Source organism: Triticum dicoccoides, chromosome 7A (genome assembly GCF_002162155.2).
Source record: "Triticum dicoccoides isolate Atlit2015 ecotype Zavitan chromosome 7A, WEW_v2.0, whole genome shotgun sequence".
In the NCBI taxonomy this organism is placed as follows: Eukaryota; Viridiplantae; Streptophyta; class Magnoliopsida; order Poales; family Poaceae; genus Triticum; species Triticum dicoccoides.
The window spans coordinates 280,173,485-280,190,943 of record NC_041392.1 but is presented as its reverse complement, the minus strand read 5'-3'; the positions used below and the strand labels follow the sequence as shown (position 1 = coordinate 280,190,943).

General features: G+C 46.9%; 2 protein-coding genes across 2 annotated transcripts in view; both read left to right on the top strand.

Moving 5' to 3' along the window:
- LOC119330844 (PTI1-like tyrosine-protein kinase 3) overlaps positions 1-4,187 on the top strand; it is a 12,465-nt gene extending 8,278 nt beyond the window's left edge. The window contains exons 3-9 of the mRNA XM_037603973.1: positions 1,329-1,564; positions 1,666-1,792; positions 1,933-2,206; positions 2,459-2,591; positions 3,035-3,121; positions 3,566-3,754; positions 3,857-4,187. Coding sequence (XP_037459870.1) covers positions 1,329-1,564; positions 1,666-1,792; positions 1,933-2,206; positions 2,459-2,591; positions 3,035-3,121; positions 3,566-3,706 — 998 coding nt within the window. The 3' untranslated portion in view covers positions 3,707-3,754; positions 3,857-4,187. The remainder of the gene's footprint in view (positions 1-1,328; positions 1,565-1,665; positions 1,793-1,932; positions 2,207-2,458; positions 2,592-3,034; positions 3,122-3,565; positions 3,755-3,856) is intronic.
- Positions 4,188-9,262: 5,075 nt separating this feature from the next.
- On the top strand, positions 9,263-12,826 carry LOC119329489 (biotin synthase, mitochondrial-like). Its single transcript, XM_037602544.1, has 6 exons — positions 9,263-9,669; positions 11,208-11,387; positions 11,486-11,592; positions 11,748-11,953; positions 12,065-12,204; positions 12,383-12,826. The coding sequence occupies exons 1-6, from the start codon at positions 9,466-9,468 to the stop codon at positions 12,686-12,688; spliced, it is 1,143 nt and encodes a 380-aa protein (XP_037458441.1). The 5' UTR covers positions 9,263-9,465; the 3' UTR covers positions 12,689-12,826.
- Positions 12,827-17,459: the final 4,633 nt, after the last annotated feature.

The window sequence follows — 17,459 nt, the reverse complement described above, 5'->3', positions numbered from 1 at the left end:
GACGATGCGAGGTGGCACCGCCGATGCACGGAGCGGCGAAGGCGCCTGCTCAGCCGGCATTGCCGGCGTCACATGTGGCGCCACGGTGATGGTGGCGAACATGCGAGGAGCCACAATTGGGGAGCAGGCCGCCATGAGTGGCGACGTGGCAGGAGGAGACTGGCGCAGCGAATGCTGCGTTTGAGAGGCGCTCAACGGAGATAGAACGCGCAGCTCCACCAAAGCGGAACGAGAGTAGTGTGGCCACGAGAGTTTCGTCGACCATGAAGTCAGCTTTGTGGACGAAGAAGATGATTGTGGTTGGCGAGGCCGAGGCAGGTGGCGTTATGAAAACTTTGGATGAGAACAGGTCGAGGATGTTGCGTGCGAAGTCGACGCCGGGCGAGGGAGAGCGCAGGAATGCATCCGCATGGCCGAAGCGGTCACCGATGTCGAAGTTCTTTTTTTGGTGGATGGATGGCTGGTGTGCGAGGGTGGGCGGCGGTGGAAAAGGAAGAAGCTGGGATGGAGTGTGTTGTGGCAACGAGTATGGGCTCGGCGATGAGGGCTCGAACGATGCGCATGTTAGAGACAGTGATGCGAAAGAGCTAATCGTGGAGGCGAGTCACCTGGAAGGCGGGAGCGTTGCCACCCAGGCAGGCTTGCATGAGGACGGCCACAAGTTCTTCGTCGAGGTCGAGCGATGAATGGTGGACATGCACGGAGAGGAAGCATGGAGGCTCGTGGCGGCGCGGGTTGATATGCTTGAAGAGGCACCGCTATACCTGCGCCTGGAAGTCGTCACCCATGGCGTCGCCAACTCCGAGCGCGGCCCACAGGGCCTTGGCGAGGGAGTATAATATAGCGATGCACAACTTTGTTGGGTACATGCATTGCTAGCTGTATATAGCAGATAGTTGACTGAAACAGCCAAACTGTACTGTCACATAGTCTAGACTAGTCTAACTAATACAATTATTCATTCATCAACGACAAGTTTGAAGTTCATTCCTCCGGGGCTATCTGTAACTACCAATTAGACCGTCATTTTTGGTGACCAACATGACAGTCTATTTATTCGAGGTCTTCGAGGAAACTTGTCTGGTACAGTTGAACGGCATTGATCAGCTGATGGTTTTTGCTGATTCAGTTATTCAGTTGAACTATTGCAAAGTTCAGTTATCCTGTAGTTCATGATAGTTATGGAAGGAAGGAGTAGGTGATATCATATATCTTTTTGTCAAGCGTAGGTGATACTCCGTATCATATATCAACGCATTCTGCATAATATCTCTGCGTTCTATGTCTCTGCTGCTGACACCATATCCGTTTTAACATATGGGCTTCAGGTAATGGTTTTACTCAAGTTGGTGATCAGGGAAAAGCACCTCCCTCCATTGAAGTACCTGAATTGTCATTTGATGAACTGAAAGAAAAGACGGATGATTTTGGGTCAAAAGCTTTGGTTGGTGAGGGTTCATATGGAAGGGTGTATTATGCTGTTCTAGAGAACGGGACACATGTGGCTGTGAAAAAGCTTGATACTTCAGCTGACCCTGAGCCTGACAATGAATTTATCGCACAGGTATGGTTGCCAGGTATATAGCTATCTGCATATGTATTCTATAAGTTATCTACAAACTTTATTGACCAATTGTTATGGGCCTTTTCCTTCTTTGGATATAGGTCTCCGTTATTTCTAGATTAAAACATGAACATTTTGTTGATATGCTTGGGTACTGTCTGGAAGGAGATCAACGCTTACTGGCCTACGAATTTGCTACTATGGGTTCTCTGCATGATATTTTGCATGGTATTTATCTAGCATACACATAAGAGTTACCATTAAGCAAATTCAAGGTTTTATATATGTCCATTCCATGCATCCTGCCATCAAAGCTACACATATATAACATTTTGCGTATTCTTTTTGAAATTTTGCTCTTTCAACAGGGAGAAAGGGTGTTGCTGGTGCACAGCCTGGCCCAGCACTTGACTGGATGCAAAGGATCAACATTGCTGTTGATGCTGCAAAAGGGCTTGAGCATCTTCACGAGAAGGTCCAGCCTTCTGTAGTCCATCGGGACATACGGTCGAGCAATGTACTTTTATTTGAGGACTACAAAGCTAAAATTGCAGATTTCAACCTTTCAAATCAATCGCCAGATATGGCTGCTCGTCTACATTCTACTCGTGTGCTTGGAACCTTTGGATATCATGCTCCCGAGTAATTATTTCAACTCATATATCTGAAATATTTTCCATAGTTCTGTATAATATATTTTTGATTGTGGTCCTGAGTAATAATCTGCTGGGGGTTTCACCAAATCATTGCAGTAAGAAAGGATTCTAGTGAACTTCAGTTTTGTGTTTTGCAACTGAAGTTTCTTTAACACTTAATATTTAGGCACTGAATAGATATGGCAAACTATAATATTCACCTGATTCCAACATATAAGAGGTGTCCTATGCCATGCAGGTATGCCATGACTGGCCAACTGACGCAAAAAAGTGATGTGTATAGCTTTGGCGTTGTTCTTTTGGAGCTCCTAACTGGAAGGAAACCAGTAGATCACACGATGCCAAGGGGACAGCAGAGTCTTGTTACATGGGTATGTATGCATTCACTTCTTTTGTTCACCCTATTATTCAACAAGATTCTGCCTTCAAAGGGGAAGAGATGTCATGTCTTTGTCTGTGGTGTTGTCCTGATGGGGGTCGATTTATAGAGGCTATAATAGACTTAATAAGGCTGAGGCTAACAGCCCCATTTTCACAGTACGTAAGATGTAACATATTTATGTTCAACTTCAAACCCCTTGTGTTTTCTGGCTGTAGATGCAATAATGCATGCTTCTATAATTCCATATAACATATTTGTTCTGGATTATGCGTAAGCAGTTCTGTACATATCTGGATAACTTTGTTGTTTGGCACGTCAGTAAAGATTTTTGCAATGTTTCGTGTAATTTATTACTCTACCAGAAAAGGTAGCCGGATGTAGTAATTTCTAGGTTTAATTTATAGACTGATTTGTTATTCATCTTCAAACCAGGCAACACCAAGGCTTGGTGAGGACAAGGTAAAACAATGTATTGATCCAAGATTAAATGGAGAGTACCCTCCAAAAGGAGTTGCCAAGGTATATCTTCCTCCCTCCTCCCTAATGCATATGCCGATATGCGCTTGTGAAGCACTGTTTTTAGTACACATCTATATGTGTATCATTTTGTGCTAAAAAGGAAAGTTATAGATGGCCAACAATTACAAAGCCACTCAAAATGGCTGCGACCTGATGAGAACAACACTATGTACATGCTTAATACATCCAAAGATGGTTTTACTTAGGAAGTGGATGGACGGGCATTTCTCAGCTTTGCTCAAATATTCTTCAAGTTACTTTGTGTTGCTAGGGAAAAACTGCATTGCTAGCTCTAGTTTTTCTTTCTTTTAGGAATGGATGGACATTTCTCAGCTTTTAACAATCTTCAAGTTGCTATGAATTGCTAGGGAAAATCTGCATTGCTTGAACTAGATTTGTGAAATTCTAGCATATCAACCGTTGTTTTATTTGCTATCTGTGCAGCTCGCGGCAGTGGCAGCTCTCTGTGTGCAATACGAGTCTGAGTTCAGACCCAGCATGAGCATTGTAGTCAAAGCATTGTCTCCCCTTATAAATAAACCACAGCAGCCACCGGGAGCTCCAGACACACCTTCAGATACTTGACAACATGTGCAATTCGAGATTCATGTAAAGTAATACCAATTTTCCTCGGTACGTCATTTTGATGCAACTTTTCCACCTGTTTATATGTTGTCTTGATCAGGTTGTATATCAGAGAAATATAATAACACAATCTTATGGATCACCCTGTAGGTTGCCCTGGCAGGTACTGCTTGCCCATATTTCTTGTGGTCGTCGAGGACTACTGCAGCTAATTGGTTTTTTTGTGTCCTTTTCACTCCTATACTTGTTTTTGTTTGTTCTGTGTTCTGTGTTCTTCAGGCAGTACTTGATGCTTCCTTTCACCTTGTAATTGGGTTGCTCATACTTCGATCTCAGTGGTTAATAATGCCTTAATTCTTTGAGTTTGTATTCTACTCCCTCCGTTCCCAAATATTTGTCTTTCTAGACATTTTAAATGGTTGCAACATACGAATGTATGTAGACATATTTTAGAGTGTAGATTCACTTATTTTGCTCCGTATATAGTCATTTGTTGAAATTTCTAGAAAGACAAATATTTGGGAACGGAGGGAGTAGTGTTTTAAAATGCCACAGGTGCTAATGCATGTTTGTTGAGTTTTTTTTAATAGAGTTTAGATTCTCTGCCCATGGAATGTTCACTTCAGTAAGCTTTTGTTGCCTATGTTAACTTATAATAACTAGTCTTAGTAGTCAGAATCCCGAAAAAAATAAGTCTTAGTAGTCAGAAATTTTTCTTGGTGAGAATTTGGTAAATTATTAGCAGGTTGTTTTGGTCTGGTAATTTGTAGTTGCCTGCCATACACAGTTCTTTTTGCATGTTCTTTTTACCTGATGGATTGTAAACATAGACGATCTGTCGCCAACATGTACTTCAGACACGGTGAAAGTGAAAAACATGTACTCTGGTGCAATTTGTACTCCTCGTGAAGTGCAACATGTACTTCACGCACATGTAACATATGCTCCATGTTGCTAACATATACTCTGCCTGGCGCATCAATCGCGCACTAGTGTACGTGTTGAGTGTGCATGGAAATAAAAACGCGAGGGTGGGATGGGGGCAGGCACCGGGCTAGCACGAGCGAACCAACCCGGCAGAGGGAGCCAGGCGCAACGCATGCCCCTCCTGTCGCAGCCGAACTAGCCCGGCGTGGGGCGAGGATGCCGACAGGCGGGTCCCGCCTCTCCTTCGTGCACGGGACAACACGCAAGATGCCGCACGTGAGGCGGCCAAAATCACCCATGATGGTGGCTCTGGCTGAGCACACGGTCCACATGTCATGGACCCTTGAGATGGGCACCCGGGTGCGTACTGTCCGACAGATCACACGACATGAAGAGCCCCCGAGAGGGCCCCCGCGGCACGCCACCGGACAATGGACGGGGCAAAGGACAGTCTCGCTCGTGGAGGCACCCAGGAGGCGGGCACTCCAGCCTCTTTTACAAGAGTAATGATACCCCAGCATCTCCACTAGGTACCCAATAATAAGGCACAAGCACTTTTTGCGACAAAAAAGTGCTTTGCCCTGTATGAAAAAGATTACTTTAATTTGCAGCACCACCAAAATAGGGCACCAGGTGTTACAAATATGCAACATCTGGGCGGCTGGAGTAAAACAAATTTGCAGCCGCACCACCACCGTGTCAACACCACCCAATCGGCTAAATCTACACCCCGCCGCATGCCGCATCCGCAGCGGGATCTGTTCAGCATCTTCGTTGCCGCCCGCTGCGCCAATGAAATCCGCCACCATGCAACCTTCATTTCACCACACCACCTCCGCAGCGGCACGCTCGATTCGGTCGCCATCGGCCACCGCCTGCCGCCGTCCGTCCCCACTCGATGCCGCCCCACCTCCATGCCGATGTCGTTTTGTCCTCGCCCTCATTGCCGCGGCGTCGCCATACTCGCGACGCCGCAATGCCGTCGAAGCTCAAGTCAAGAGCAATACCAACTTCAAGAGGGTGGGGGCGCATGGCTCTGGCCACTTCGGCGTCGAGTTCCAATGCGACGACCGTCGCTACTGGCTCGACACGTTCAAGACGGCGGGCATCACGACGTGAGCCTATGAGATCGTCGCTTGGCGGCTCGGCCGGCCGCGAGAGGAGCTCAACTTCTCGGGGATCACAACCCGAGAGGATGCAGAGTTCATCGGTCTGCCAGTGAACATTATGCCGGTTAATGAGGAGGAGAAGGAGAAGAGCAATGCGGAGTTCATCTACATTGTTCCCGGCGAGAGCGATGCAGAAGCCATGGCGAGGTTCGCGAGGGAGAACTCACAGTACATCCAATACATGACGGAGTTCTTTTGGAAGCGAGACCACGAGACGAAGAAGGCGGTGAAGAAGGAGGACGAGGCTGGACCATCGACGGTGATCAACCTTTCATCGAAGGAGGAGTTCACATCCGATCAAGAGGAGACCCTGGCATATTGGAATTCGGTCGACATCCACTGTGTGTCAGACAAGTAGAGTAGTAGTGATCGTTTATGTTAGATCAAGTAGTATGGTGAACTTTTATGTTTCGGGTTTAAATCTATGCAATGTTTGGGTGTTTGTTTGAATTGATCTATGCAATATGCTTTCAAAAAAAATTAGGCCATCTATTGTAGTGGGAGGTCTTTAGTGTTGTGAAATGTTTCGGGTGTTGCAAATGCTTCAACCAACTTTTTCTTGGCCCTATTACAGGGGTCACCTATTGGAGATGCTTTTCTTCGAAAATGATCAAATCTATTATAAAAGTTCAGCGGAAGTACATCGAATTTCAAACATAATAGAAAATAGAGCGAAGTGCATAGTAGGTCCTTGAACTATTTTAAAGATATCATGTAAGTTCTCAAACTATGAAACTTTTCATCCAGGTCCTCGAACTATAGTAAGTGTAGCATGCTAGGTAAAATATGGTTCTCATACTACTTTAGTGTTTAGCTGATTTTGGACCTGAACGACACACTTATTGCACTTTGAGGACCTGAATAATGGTTTTCATAGTTCGAGGACCTACGTGACACCCCTCAAATAGTTTGGGGACCTATAGTCCACTTTACTCTAGAAAATACATCAAGATTTCGAGACCACCGAACGAACACTAATGCCACTAGAATGAGCCGCCTCCGCGGCGTTGTCAATACTGTCACCGCTTTCCTACCGAAGCCGGATTGATCTTGGTGATGACAGCCGGGATGTCTTCATGCACATGCCCCTAAGGATCAGTGCCCTAGAGCCGCAGTCGTCGCCATTGAGCTCTTGCATAGATCTGATCATCTGAAGCACCTAATACCAAATCTCGCCACATGATGAGAAACTCTTAACTTCACCGCTCTAAGAAGATGGCAGGAATCTACGCCAGAGCTCCTTCGACTATGTCCAGACCGACAAACTCGAGGTGAATCGAAGCTTGTAAGGCAAATTTGAAGAAGAAGTGTCGCCATTCGCCCAAGCGCGGCACCTACAACAGCTTAAAACTGTAACTTGATCTTGCTTTCCTCCCTCCTCCCGGGTCGCCCCGCTCGCGTCCGGGAGGAAACCCTGGCCGCCGCCGGCGGGGGTCCCCCGCCTTCTCCTCCTCAACCTCGTCGCCGCCAAAGGGTGCGGCCAGGCGAAGTCTGGTCGGCGTCGACGGCGGTGGGGAGATCTCACCCCTTCGCTTGGCGGGCTCAGTATGGGCCGAGGCGGCTGGGCCGGGGTGTCGCGCTAGCGGCGGGCGCGACAGCGCGGTGGCGCGCTAGAACCGACCGACGGTGGCGTGGCGGGTGGCGTGCTGGAGGTGCGCGCTTGGGGGCCGGTTTTGGTCGCGGCTCCGACAAATCTGGCCATCCGGGTGGCGTGGCCCGGGGCGGCGCTGGTCACGGCGGCGATCCATGCCTCGTCTTTCGGCTGGTGGGGGTGGCACCGTGACGATGGTGGTCGACCCTCTCTCGCATGCTGCTCGGCTGGTGGTTGTGGCGGACGTCGACGACTTGGCGGGTGCCGTTGGCCGGCCGGTGGTGGTGGGGTGCACTCGGGAGGGAGGCAGAGGCCTCCTGGTCCCTATCCCCGGTGGCGCAATGCGGTGGCTGTGGCGAGGACGAGGCCAGCGGCTACGGCAAGGACGAGGCCGACACCTGCGGAGAGGTCGAGGTCGGCGGCTGCGGCGAGGTTGAGGACCGCGGCTGCTAGCAACCCTCTCCCCTACCTGGATCTGGCCGGCTGGGCCTTCTTCTTGCCAAGGGTTCGTTTTGGGGTGAAGGGAGTCCATTTTACCTCTCATCGCTCGGTTACGTCCATTAGGCGTCGTTGTGGTTGCAGAGGGGTCATGGATGGCGGGGCGGCGACCTCGATGGTGGTAGTCGCTATGCTTGTGGGCGAGGTGCGCGACTCAGGTATGGCCTGGTTGCGATGGCCTCTCGGGCGGCGTGGCGGCCGGTGCTTCGGTGAGCGGTGGTGTTTCAAAGGTGGAGCGTGCGTGCCAGGGGGCGATCCCCTGCTTGGCTTCGGTCGGGCCGGTGGCGGCGGCGTCCGTGGGCGTCGTCTCCTTCCTGAAGGTGTCGTCGTGGCTACCCCCCCCCCTTCGATCCAGGTGAAAGCCATGATCCTTTGGATCCGACGACGACGGTGCTCTCCTGGTCCCTATCCCCAGTGGCGCAATGCGGTGGCTGCGACGAGGACGAGGCCAGCGGCTACGGCAAGGACGAGGCTGGCACCTGCGGAGAGGTCAAGGCCGGCGGCTATGGCGAGGTTGAGGCCCGCGGCTGCTAGCAACCCTCTCCCCTACCTGGATCTGGCCGGCTGGGCCTTCTTCCTGCCAAGGGTTCGTTTTGGGGTGAAGGGAGTCCATTTTACCTCTCATCGGTCAGTACGTCCATTAGCCGTCGTTATGGCTGCGGAGGGGTCATGGATGGCGGGGCGGCGGCCTCGATGGTGGTAGTCGCGCTGCTTGTGGGCGAGGTGCGTGACTCAGGTGTGGGCTGGTTGCGATGGCCGCTCGGGCGGCGTGGCGGCCGGTGCTTCGGTGAGCGGTGGCGTTTCAAAGGTGCCAACGGCGATCCCCTGCTCGGCTTCGGTCGGGCCGGTGGCGGCGGCGGCGTCCGTGGGCGTCGTCTCCTTCCTGAAGGCGTCGTCGTGGCTACTCTCCTCCTTCGAATGATCTAGGTGAAAGCCATGATCCTTTGGATCCGATGGCGACGGTGCTCCGGTGCCGTTTCCCTTCTTGAAGGCGCTGTCTTGGAGGGCTAAGCTCAGACTCATCTCTCCCTGACAGTCTGTCATGGTGGACTACTCTGACTACTTCAAGCTCCGTCCTTATTGCTCATTTGTTGTATGTTTGGAGTGTTGGAGTGTTATGGCTGTTCCTGTACCTGCTATCCGGTCTTGGGTGTGTTGTGTGATGGTGTGGTGTGGTGTTGTGTGGTTTTCATTAACTGTATCGGTGATCATTGCTTTATAATATAAAATGGGGGAAAACCCTTTTTCAGTAAGTGCGACACTTGCGAGGACTAAAAACCTTAAATTTTTCTTCTCATCACCGGCGGCCAGAGCGGCGTGCAAAGACAAAGCGAATCCATAGGCTCGCTGATGAAATTTGGAGAGGAGAGTTTGCTCTAGCTGTCTAGAGTTAGGGGAGGAGGTCTGAGACATGCTCTTGAGCTAGTCATAGCTAAATGCGCTATGCTCGCGGGAACACGGTAAACAGCTAAAGGAGCAAAATCGCACTCTCGCTTTCCAACACAACTTCCTCGGCAGTATCGCCTAGTGTAGCAGCGGCTCCGTTCCGGCCAGCTTTGCTCGCCGAGCCGGCCATGATGCTGCTGCTCGCGCGCAGCCTCCGCTCCCGCCTCTGCCCTCCCCTCGCCTCCGCCGTTAGCGCCGCGCCTTTCTCATCGGTATCGGCGGCCGCGGCGGAGGCGGAGCGGGCGGTGCGGGACGGGCCCAGGAACGACTGGACCCGCCCCGAGATCCAGGCCATCTACGACTCCCCGCTCCTCGACCTCCTCTTCCACGGGGTACATACTCTCTCACTCCCCCTTTTCCGTCTGCTTTCCGTTCCAAGTTGGTAGTGCCCCCAATTTCCCAGTGGTCTCGTGCTCCCGGCTCTAGATTTGCTGCCAAGGTCGCTCCTCTGCGCCCTCTGGACTGTGGCGGGTAGACGAGCAGCTCCAGTTGGGCTACTTTTCCTTTAGACGTTCGTGTTGCGAGTGACATTGAGTGTGGCTCATTTTGGGATTAGTTTGCTTGGAGGAGCTTGGGGAGTGCACGGAGAGGTATTGCCTTTGGGGGAGTGACACTTTCTGATTGGTAAACCAGGATTATGAAATATTTGTGCACAAGTTACCTTTAATCTTATCAAATAATATAGGTACTATGCTAGAGGCTGCTAGCACCCGCTGGCCCATGTATTTAACATCCACACCCATTCCAGCTAACACCACTTGGAATTATTAGTTAAATAGTGTTCATCTGCCACCGAACATTGCAGTCGGCATGGTGGAAATTAGCTTCAACCTTTTCACTTCGGAGCCTTTTAGTAATGGAGAGTCCCCATCATTGACAGTGGTGTCAAGTCGAGTGGGATTTCGTTCTTGACGTCCGATTTAGCACAAGAGATATTCTCGGTCATGATTGCTGAACAGTTAAAAGTGGCGATTGACACAAAGAACATTACTAAGTAGCATCGATAAAGTTTTTTTGGGGCCTTGTTAATGGTTTGGTGTTGCCAGTGGTAGGTGGCAACTTTCTTTCTCGTTATCTACCAGTTTCAGAATTCTACAGCTTAATTCCCAGAGAAGAATTCAAATCGAATAGTGCATAACGTCTTCCTGGGAAATTTTGCCGTAAGAATAGTTCTGGCTTCCAGGAAATTATCTTCTCATTGGCGTGTTCATATGGATTGTAGATGTAAGGATAATTTTGTCATAAGGATAATCTATTTAGTTACTTTGTAAGGTGTATACTGTACTCAAGGACATTTAGGGAGTATAATCTGGAAATTTGCATCAAGGATTTTATGTACAGAGTGTTTGGATGCTTGGGATTCAAGACTACCGAAAGTATCATCTTTAGGAGGATTTATGTGGTGGGAATGGGTTTATGAGGTACCGAAGGTCATATGCTATGTACTTGGAAATCTTTTTCATAAATCCTCAATTGTCCACTATTTGATTGTAGATGGAAATCAGTAACAAATTTAGCATGACTAATGCACAAGTCAAGGTGTTAGGTAATAACTACATTATTTATTTGATGTAAAACTGTAACGGTTCTGATCAACTTGGTGCATCACAGCTTGTAAGCATTGTTTGCACCATATGAATTTGTAAGCTTGGTGCCTCTGTGTTGATTATATGTAGTTATGTACAAAAGAGACATGCAGGATGATCATTCCACTCATTCATTGTTCTGTTCAGCACATTCACCACATTTTCCTGTAATGTCATTTCATCCCAAGGAAGATTTATTAACTTTGTTTCTCGTAAAAGGGGGAAACAAAATCTTAGTTACCTTGTCTTCAAATTTAATCAGATAATACTGTCATCTTTTGTAGGCTCAGGTCCATAGGAATGTCCATAAATTTAGAGAAGTGCAGCAATGCACACTTCTTTCAATAAAAACTGGTGGGTGCAGTGAAGATTGTTCATACTGTCCACAGTCTTCAAGATACAGCACTGGATTGAAGGCCGAAAAATTAATGAAGAAAGATGCCGTCCTAGAAGCAGCAAAAAAGGTACTGTTTGTGTCCAAGTTTATGGTTCATGGAAACATTGGCTGGCCCACATAGATACTTAATCGTCGTGTTCCTTCTTCTGTCCTATTACCTCTTAGGCAAAGGAGGCTGGGAGCACCCGATTTTGCATGGGAGCCGCATGGAGAGAGACAATTGGCAGGAAAACAAATTTCAACCAGATCCTTGAATATGTCAAGGACATAAGGTATTTATCGAAAAAGCTAACATGGTAGAATTAGTGTGTATAACATATTTTGATCACAATGCATAGCGTTTGAGGAAATATTAGGAAAAATGCAAATTTTCTTAATCATATTCTATTTTTAAAATGCAATATATATTGGATAAATATCTGTGCAGAGGTATGGGCATGGAGGTCTGTTGCACCCTGGGCATGCTAGAGAAACAACAAGCTGAAGAACTCAAGAAGGCTGGACTTACAGCTTATAATCATAACCTAGATACATCAAGAGAATATTACCCCAACATTATTTCTACAAGATCGTACGATGATAGATTACAGACTCTTCAGCATGTCCGTGAAGCTGGAATAAGCGTCTGCTCAGGTTATTGTGCTTAAATCACTGATAATTATAACTTCCATCGTGTGATTCCTATATATGTGTCTTTGCCTCTTTATTAATGAAATAACTTGATGTACTGTTTCCTGTTTGCAGGTGGAATTATTGGTCTTGGAGAGGCGGAGGAAGACCGTGTAGGGCTGTTGCATACACTGGCCACTTTGCCAACACACCCAGAGAGCGTTCCTATCAATGCATTGATTGCTGTCAAAGGCACGCCTCTTCAGGATCAGAAGGTATGTTACTGTTGATTATTTTCTTGTAGGTTAAGATGTCGAAAGTTATCGTAAAACAGGCTTGGATAACCTCAGTTGTCAATTGGGTATGATATACAGAATATAACCAGCTTCATGCTAAGATTATATGCTGATTTATTTGTAATAATTGCTTTTGCTAACTAATGCGCATTACCAGCCTGTAGAGATATGGGAAATGATCCGCATGATTGCCAGCGCACGGATTGTGATGCCAAAGGCAATGGTGAGACTTTCGGCAGGGAGAGTACGGTTTTCCATGCCAGAACAAGCTCTCTGCTTTCTCGCTGGGGCCAACTCGATCTTCGCCGGTGAAAAGCTCCTGACAACTGCGAACAATGACTTTGATGCGGACCAGGCAATGTTCAAGATCCTTGGCCTGATTCCCAAGGCTCCAAACTTTGGCGATGAAGAGGTCATGGTAGCAGCACCCACGGAGAGATGTGAGCAAGCCGCTTTGATGTAAAATGTCGGTATAGATTCTCGAGACCACATCCGGTGCAAAACTGGCACCATTATCTCCACCTAGAGTTTTGTACTGTAGAGATCATGACATTTTATAGTAACTTCAGATTCATCGAAATAAAATAGGGGGTTCTCTGCATCGCATTCCTGGGAAGCGGTCGTGCGATGTTATTTTCAGCCAGGTTGCTGCATATATAATCTTGACGGTGCGGCACACGTAGAAGAGGGTAATTGTTCAGGTTACAGAGCTTGTAGCACAAGAAAAAGAGAAGGAAAGAAGAATACAGAGAGACAACCATAGGGGTGGATATCAGTCATGATCTGTGTCTGGCTCATTTTCTCCATGCATTTCAACCATTGAGAGCTACAGGCAGGAAGCTGGCGGTCTTGCTTGACCATCGACAAAATCGGATCTTTGTGTTAAGTGGCGTCCTGAAAAACTCTATATCTTTCCGGTGTTCCAGCGTGCATACATAGCTCGAGCCGTGGAAATTGTCGATTCCACCATTGCTCCGGCGACGCAGCTAGGAGGGCCGCAGCAGTGAACACATTCGAGTCTAGCCAGTCATTCATGAGGTGCCGGAAGCCACGGGCATAGGGACAGTTGAGCAAGAGGAGGCAGTTTCATGCTCCTGGTCGCATAAACGGCAAAGGGGCTCATGGGGAATACTACCTCGCTTGGCAAGATTATCACTTGCGAAGATCCTTTCATGAATCCAAAGCCGAAGAAAGAGCTTGCATTTGGGCTGCACCTTTTTTTGAACTCCAAAGGATTGGGAAGTTTGCCCTGGAATAAGAACCAAAGAATTGTTGGAGATAGGCGGATTTATTAGTAGAGTAAATCATTGTTTCTCGAGAATTTGTTTCAGTGCCCAGGATCAGATGCACTCGAACTCCACGCCGTCAAGGTTTCTCGAGATATGTGATGTATGTTGTATTCTCCATTTGTATCTGCTCCGTATGTTTACTACAAATGAATTTGGCCCACAATATTCATTGGAGGTTGGTGCCATTCAAACTCTCACGGCACACCCAAGAGACCGACGGCAATTTCCTGAGCCGGGATGGCCGCTCACGCCGTAACTCGCCCTCAAACGGCCACGTATCCCCTAGCCCTTGGGAAGAATATCACATGCAAACCAACATTCAAAGAAAACTTTATGAAAAGAATAAGAAAATGCTACTGTTCACCGGCGGATGAAGCTGCGCGCGTCAACCGCCTTGGTAGTCGTCAGATTTGATTTTGATCAAACGGTGTGCAACCATCTTCAACCTTTGCAACTTGGCTCCAGTTGCAAAGCAAGCAGTGCAACAACGTGCTTGTTGCAAACGTTGTTTGTCACGTCCATCATGCAACCAGTCTTGTACATGCGTCACATGTCCCTCATGGGTCCCGTCCTCTACCTTATCTCATACAGAACAAATGTGAGCCACTCATTTTCTTCTTCCTTCCCTTTTCAACGCATTCAACACACCACGAATCACGCTGGCCGTCGGCACCTACCTGCCGCACCTGCCACGAATCGAGGCCTCCACCTCAGCGCGACCTCGACCACCTTCATTCACACCGGATGGCAGTCATGCCACCCCTGCTAGCCCCATGCCGGGGACCTACATGCTCCAGGCCGGCCACCAACAACGTCTGCATCCTCCAGTGCGCCTCCATGTCTCGGCCTCCAGCAACACCGTCACGTCCAGCAAGAGGTCATAGATGAGTTTCTGCTACAACGATATTGTTGCAAATTGCGACGGCCAACGACAAAAGGGATTTTGTTTTTTGCAACAAGACTCTTGTTGCACGAGTGCAACACTACGTATGTTGCAAAGGGGTCAACAATGAAGTTTTTCTTTCTGCGGCAAGGGCTTTGTTTCTGAAACATAGGCCTTGTTCCAAAGAAAAACCGTTCAACGTTTTGCAAAGTGACGAGTTCAACACGAGCCTTGTTGCAAAGGCTGCCGCACACTCACGGGGAGAAGATCAAATGGCTGCCGAGCTCATCATCCAATGACTACTGAGGTGGCGGGTCTTTTCTAAACATCACCCGGCTGATGTGTAGCACGCCCCTTGTGAAAACCACGTTTGAAATGTTAAAAAAACTGGAAAAAATACAAGATGTTAAGAGGGTCATGCTCTATTGCTATGCAAAAATTAAAGTTTAGACACATTACGGGATGCAAACTATGAAAACAAAATACCAAATTCATCAATGGATAGTATGAAACACATTACCGGATGCGAGCTATGAAAAAAATCAACTTGGAATTTCGCATGGAATAGAACATCACCTTCTTAACATCCCTTTTTTAGAATTTTTTTTCAAAACTTCAAAACATCATTTCCGCGTGGTTTCCATGTGTTATTCTTTCTAGCCCATGACATCAACTAGCTCCTTCGTGATCTAAACAGAACGCAAAAGAACTGTCTCCTTCGTTTTAGGTCTTTCGGTCGATCCTCTATCTCCCCCAGTCTCACTCCACACCACATCGACCCCACGATGTCAGCATCCGGGCCATCTTCTAATGCTTCCCAAAACCAGGAGCTCCCCTTCCTAATTACATTGCCTTTCTACGGTGACGACCTCATGACCTCCACCGCTCGCAAGGGATTGCAACCCGGCTATAGATTCTACAAGTGCACCCACTACGATGGACTGACCTACACAAAATTTTGCCCCATGCATTCCATTAACCATGTCTTCTAACTTGTGCCAATTCTATTTGTGTTTTTTGTTGCATGTGAATCCAGTCCCTGCATGTCCTTTCTTCGAGTTACATGATGTATATGTTGGAAGAATCAACCCACACCAGAAGGAGAACCAAGCTGCACAATAGCAAAGAAAATACAAAATGATAAACCAAAACGAATTAGCCAATTCCTTTTGCTTGGGAAACATGGCAAAATTAGAGTGTGTTTTCAATCCAGTGTTGAAGGGTTGAACTTTATTATCCTTGATCCTTAGGCTCACTATCCTGAGATCTTGTTTTAGAAGGACTTTCCACGCATTGATACTTGGTGCAATGTTTCTAAGGATCTTACTATTTATTTGCATCCAAATGTTCCAACAACCCATGATCAAAATATCAAGAGCAATATCAGAAGATAGAGCTACGACGGACGGCTGGATGTCTAGGAGGACATAAGTGCTTCCTCTCCTATTATGAATTGAATCCCAACAACTCAGGCAAAAGGGTAGTTTCAAAATAAGTGCAAGGAAGTCTCCACACACTGAGTGCAAAGAACATAAAATTAGAGCTGGAAGTATTTCCTTTGAGGCAGATTCCTAGTGTTCAATCTATCATGCAACAACAATTAGAAGAAAACCTTATATCTTAGAATAACAACAATTTCTGAGACAAATTTGAGAATAGGATGAGCAAGGCACATATTCTCAAAGACGTATACATCTTGGTGGCAGAAAAGATTGGAGAATTCCAGGAGTATAGCCATTTGTCCTTATCCTTAGAGAGATGAATTTGATGCAACAAAGCCTACAATTGTTCAAACTGGTGGAAATCTTGCAAGGAAAGAGGTTCGCGAAAAAGCTCTTCCAAATTGGGGCAAATGACTGCTTGCTTGATTGAGATTGTATCATTCATAACAAATGAATAGAGATATGGAAATAATTGTAAACAACTCCTCTCTCCCTAGTCCCCATCTATCTCACTATTGAAGAATGGTGTGACCTTGACCAATCTGACAGGAAGCAGTAACTTTTAATTTAGGTAGCAGCTTGAGAATGCTCTTCCTCCAAAAGTATCCAATCAATATATCTTGAGTTGGTCAAGATGCATAATAGGATTCCTGAATGAGATTGACCTAAGTTAAATCATAGTGGTTGAAAATTTTGTGCAAATGCTTCATCAGCAAAGCCTTGTTATGAGTTTCAATGCCCAACACACCGAACCCACCATCCACTTTGGCAGGAAAACTTTGTCCCGAGCCTTCAAAGTAGTACCTTTATCTTCCATGCCATAGTTTCTCTAGAAACAATGCTTAAGATATTTGTTAATTTGGTCAAGCACAAATTTGGGCAACTCTAGAGCACATAAAGAGTGTGGGAAAACTAGTGAGACAATCTTTACCAACTGAAGCGTTTCCCCATATAAAAGGAATGATGATCATCCAGACATCCTTCTCTCACTTCTCTTCATAACAGGCAGAAATCATTTATCTTGGGTTTGGTGGTACAGAGGGGGAGGCCTAACACTAGTGCAAGTATGTAAAGGGAAAAGATCCTTGCACACACCCAACAATAGAAGCATGTTCAACTGTTGCCAGGCACATTGATGGGCAAAATCATAGATTTACTTTAATTAACTCCGAGTCCGGTATAGACTGTGCAACATAAGACTTTGAATGTGCTAAAGTTGAATAGGGCAGACATGCATAACAAAAAAATGGTATCATCAACATATTGGACAATAGGGAAATCATGGCATGCACTAGTAGGCAGGGAATGCCGGATAAGATTGTTGACCTCATCTTCATTAAAAATTGATTGTAGCAAATCTGTAGCCATGACAAATATAAGAGGGGAGAGTGGATCTCCTTGTCTGACACCTCCCTTGCAAGGGTATTGCATGCCTGGGATGCCATTCAAAAGTACAACTGAATAAACAAAGGAGTAAATCATGTCAATCCATCAAAGCCATCTCTTACCAAAAACTTTGGCTACCAACAACTGTTTTATAGTTTGATGTTCAATCATATCATAAGTATTCTCAAAATCTAATTTTAGAATGATCAAATGCTTGCCAGACTACTAGCATTG

Bases quoted from the DNA above. Each gene is read 5' to 3' on its own strand.
- LOC119329489 (XM_037602544.1), top strand. From the start codon at position 9,466: ATGATGCTGCTGCTCGCGCGCAGCCTCCGCTCCCGCCTCTGCCCTCCC. The intron at 9,670-11,207 runs GTACATACTCTC...CATCTTTTGTAG, and splicing joins TCGACCTCCTCTTCCACGGG to GCTCAGGTCCATAGGAATGT. The intron at 11,593-11,747 runs GTATTTATCGAA...ATATCTGTGCAG, and splicing joins GAATATGTCAAGGACATAAG to AGGTATGGGCATGGAGGTCT.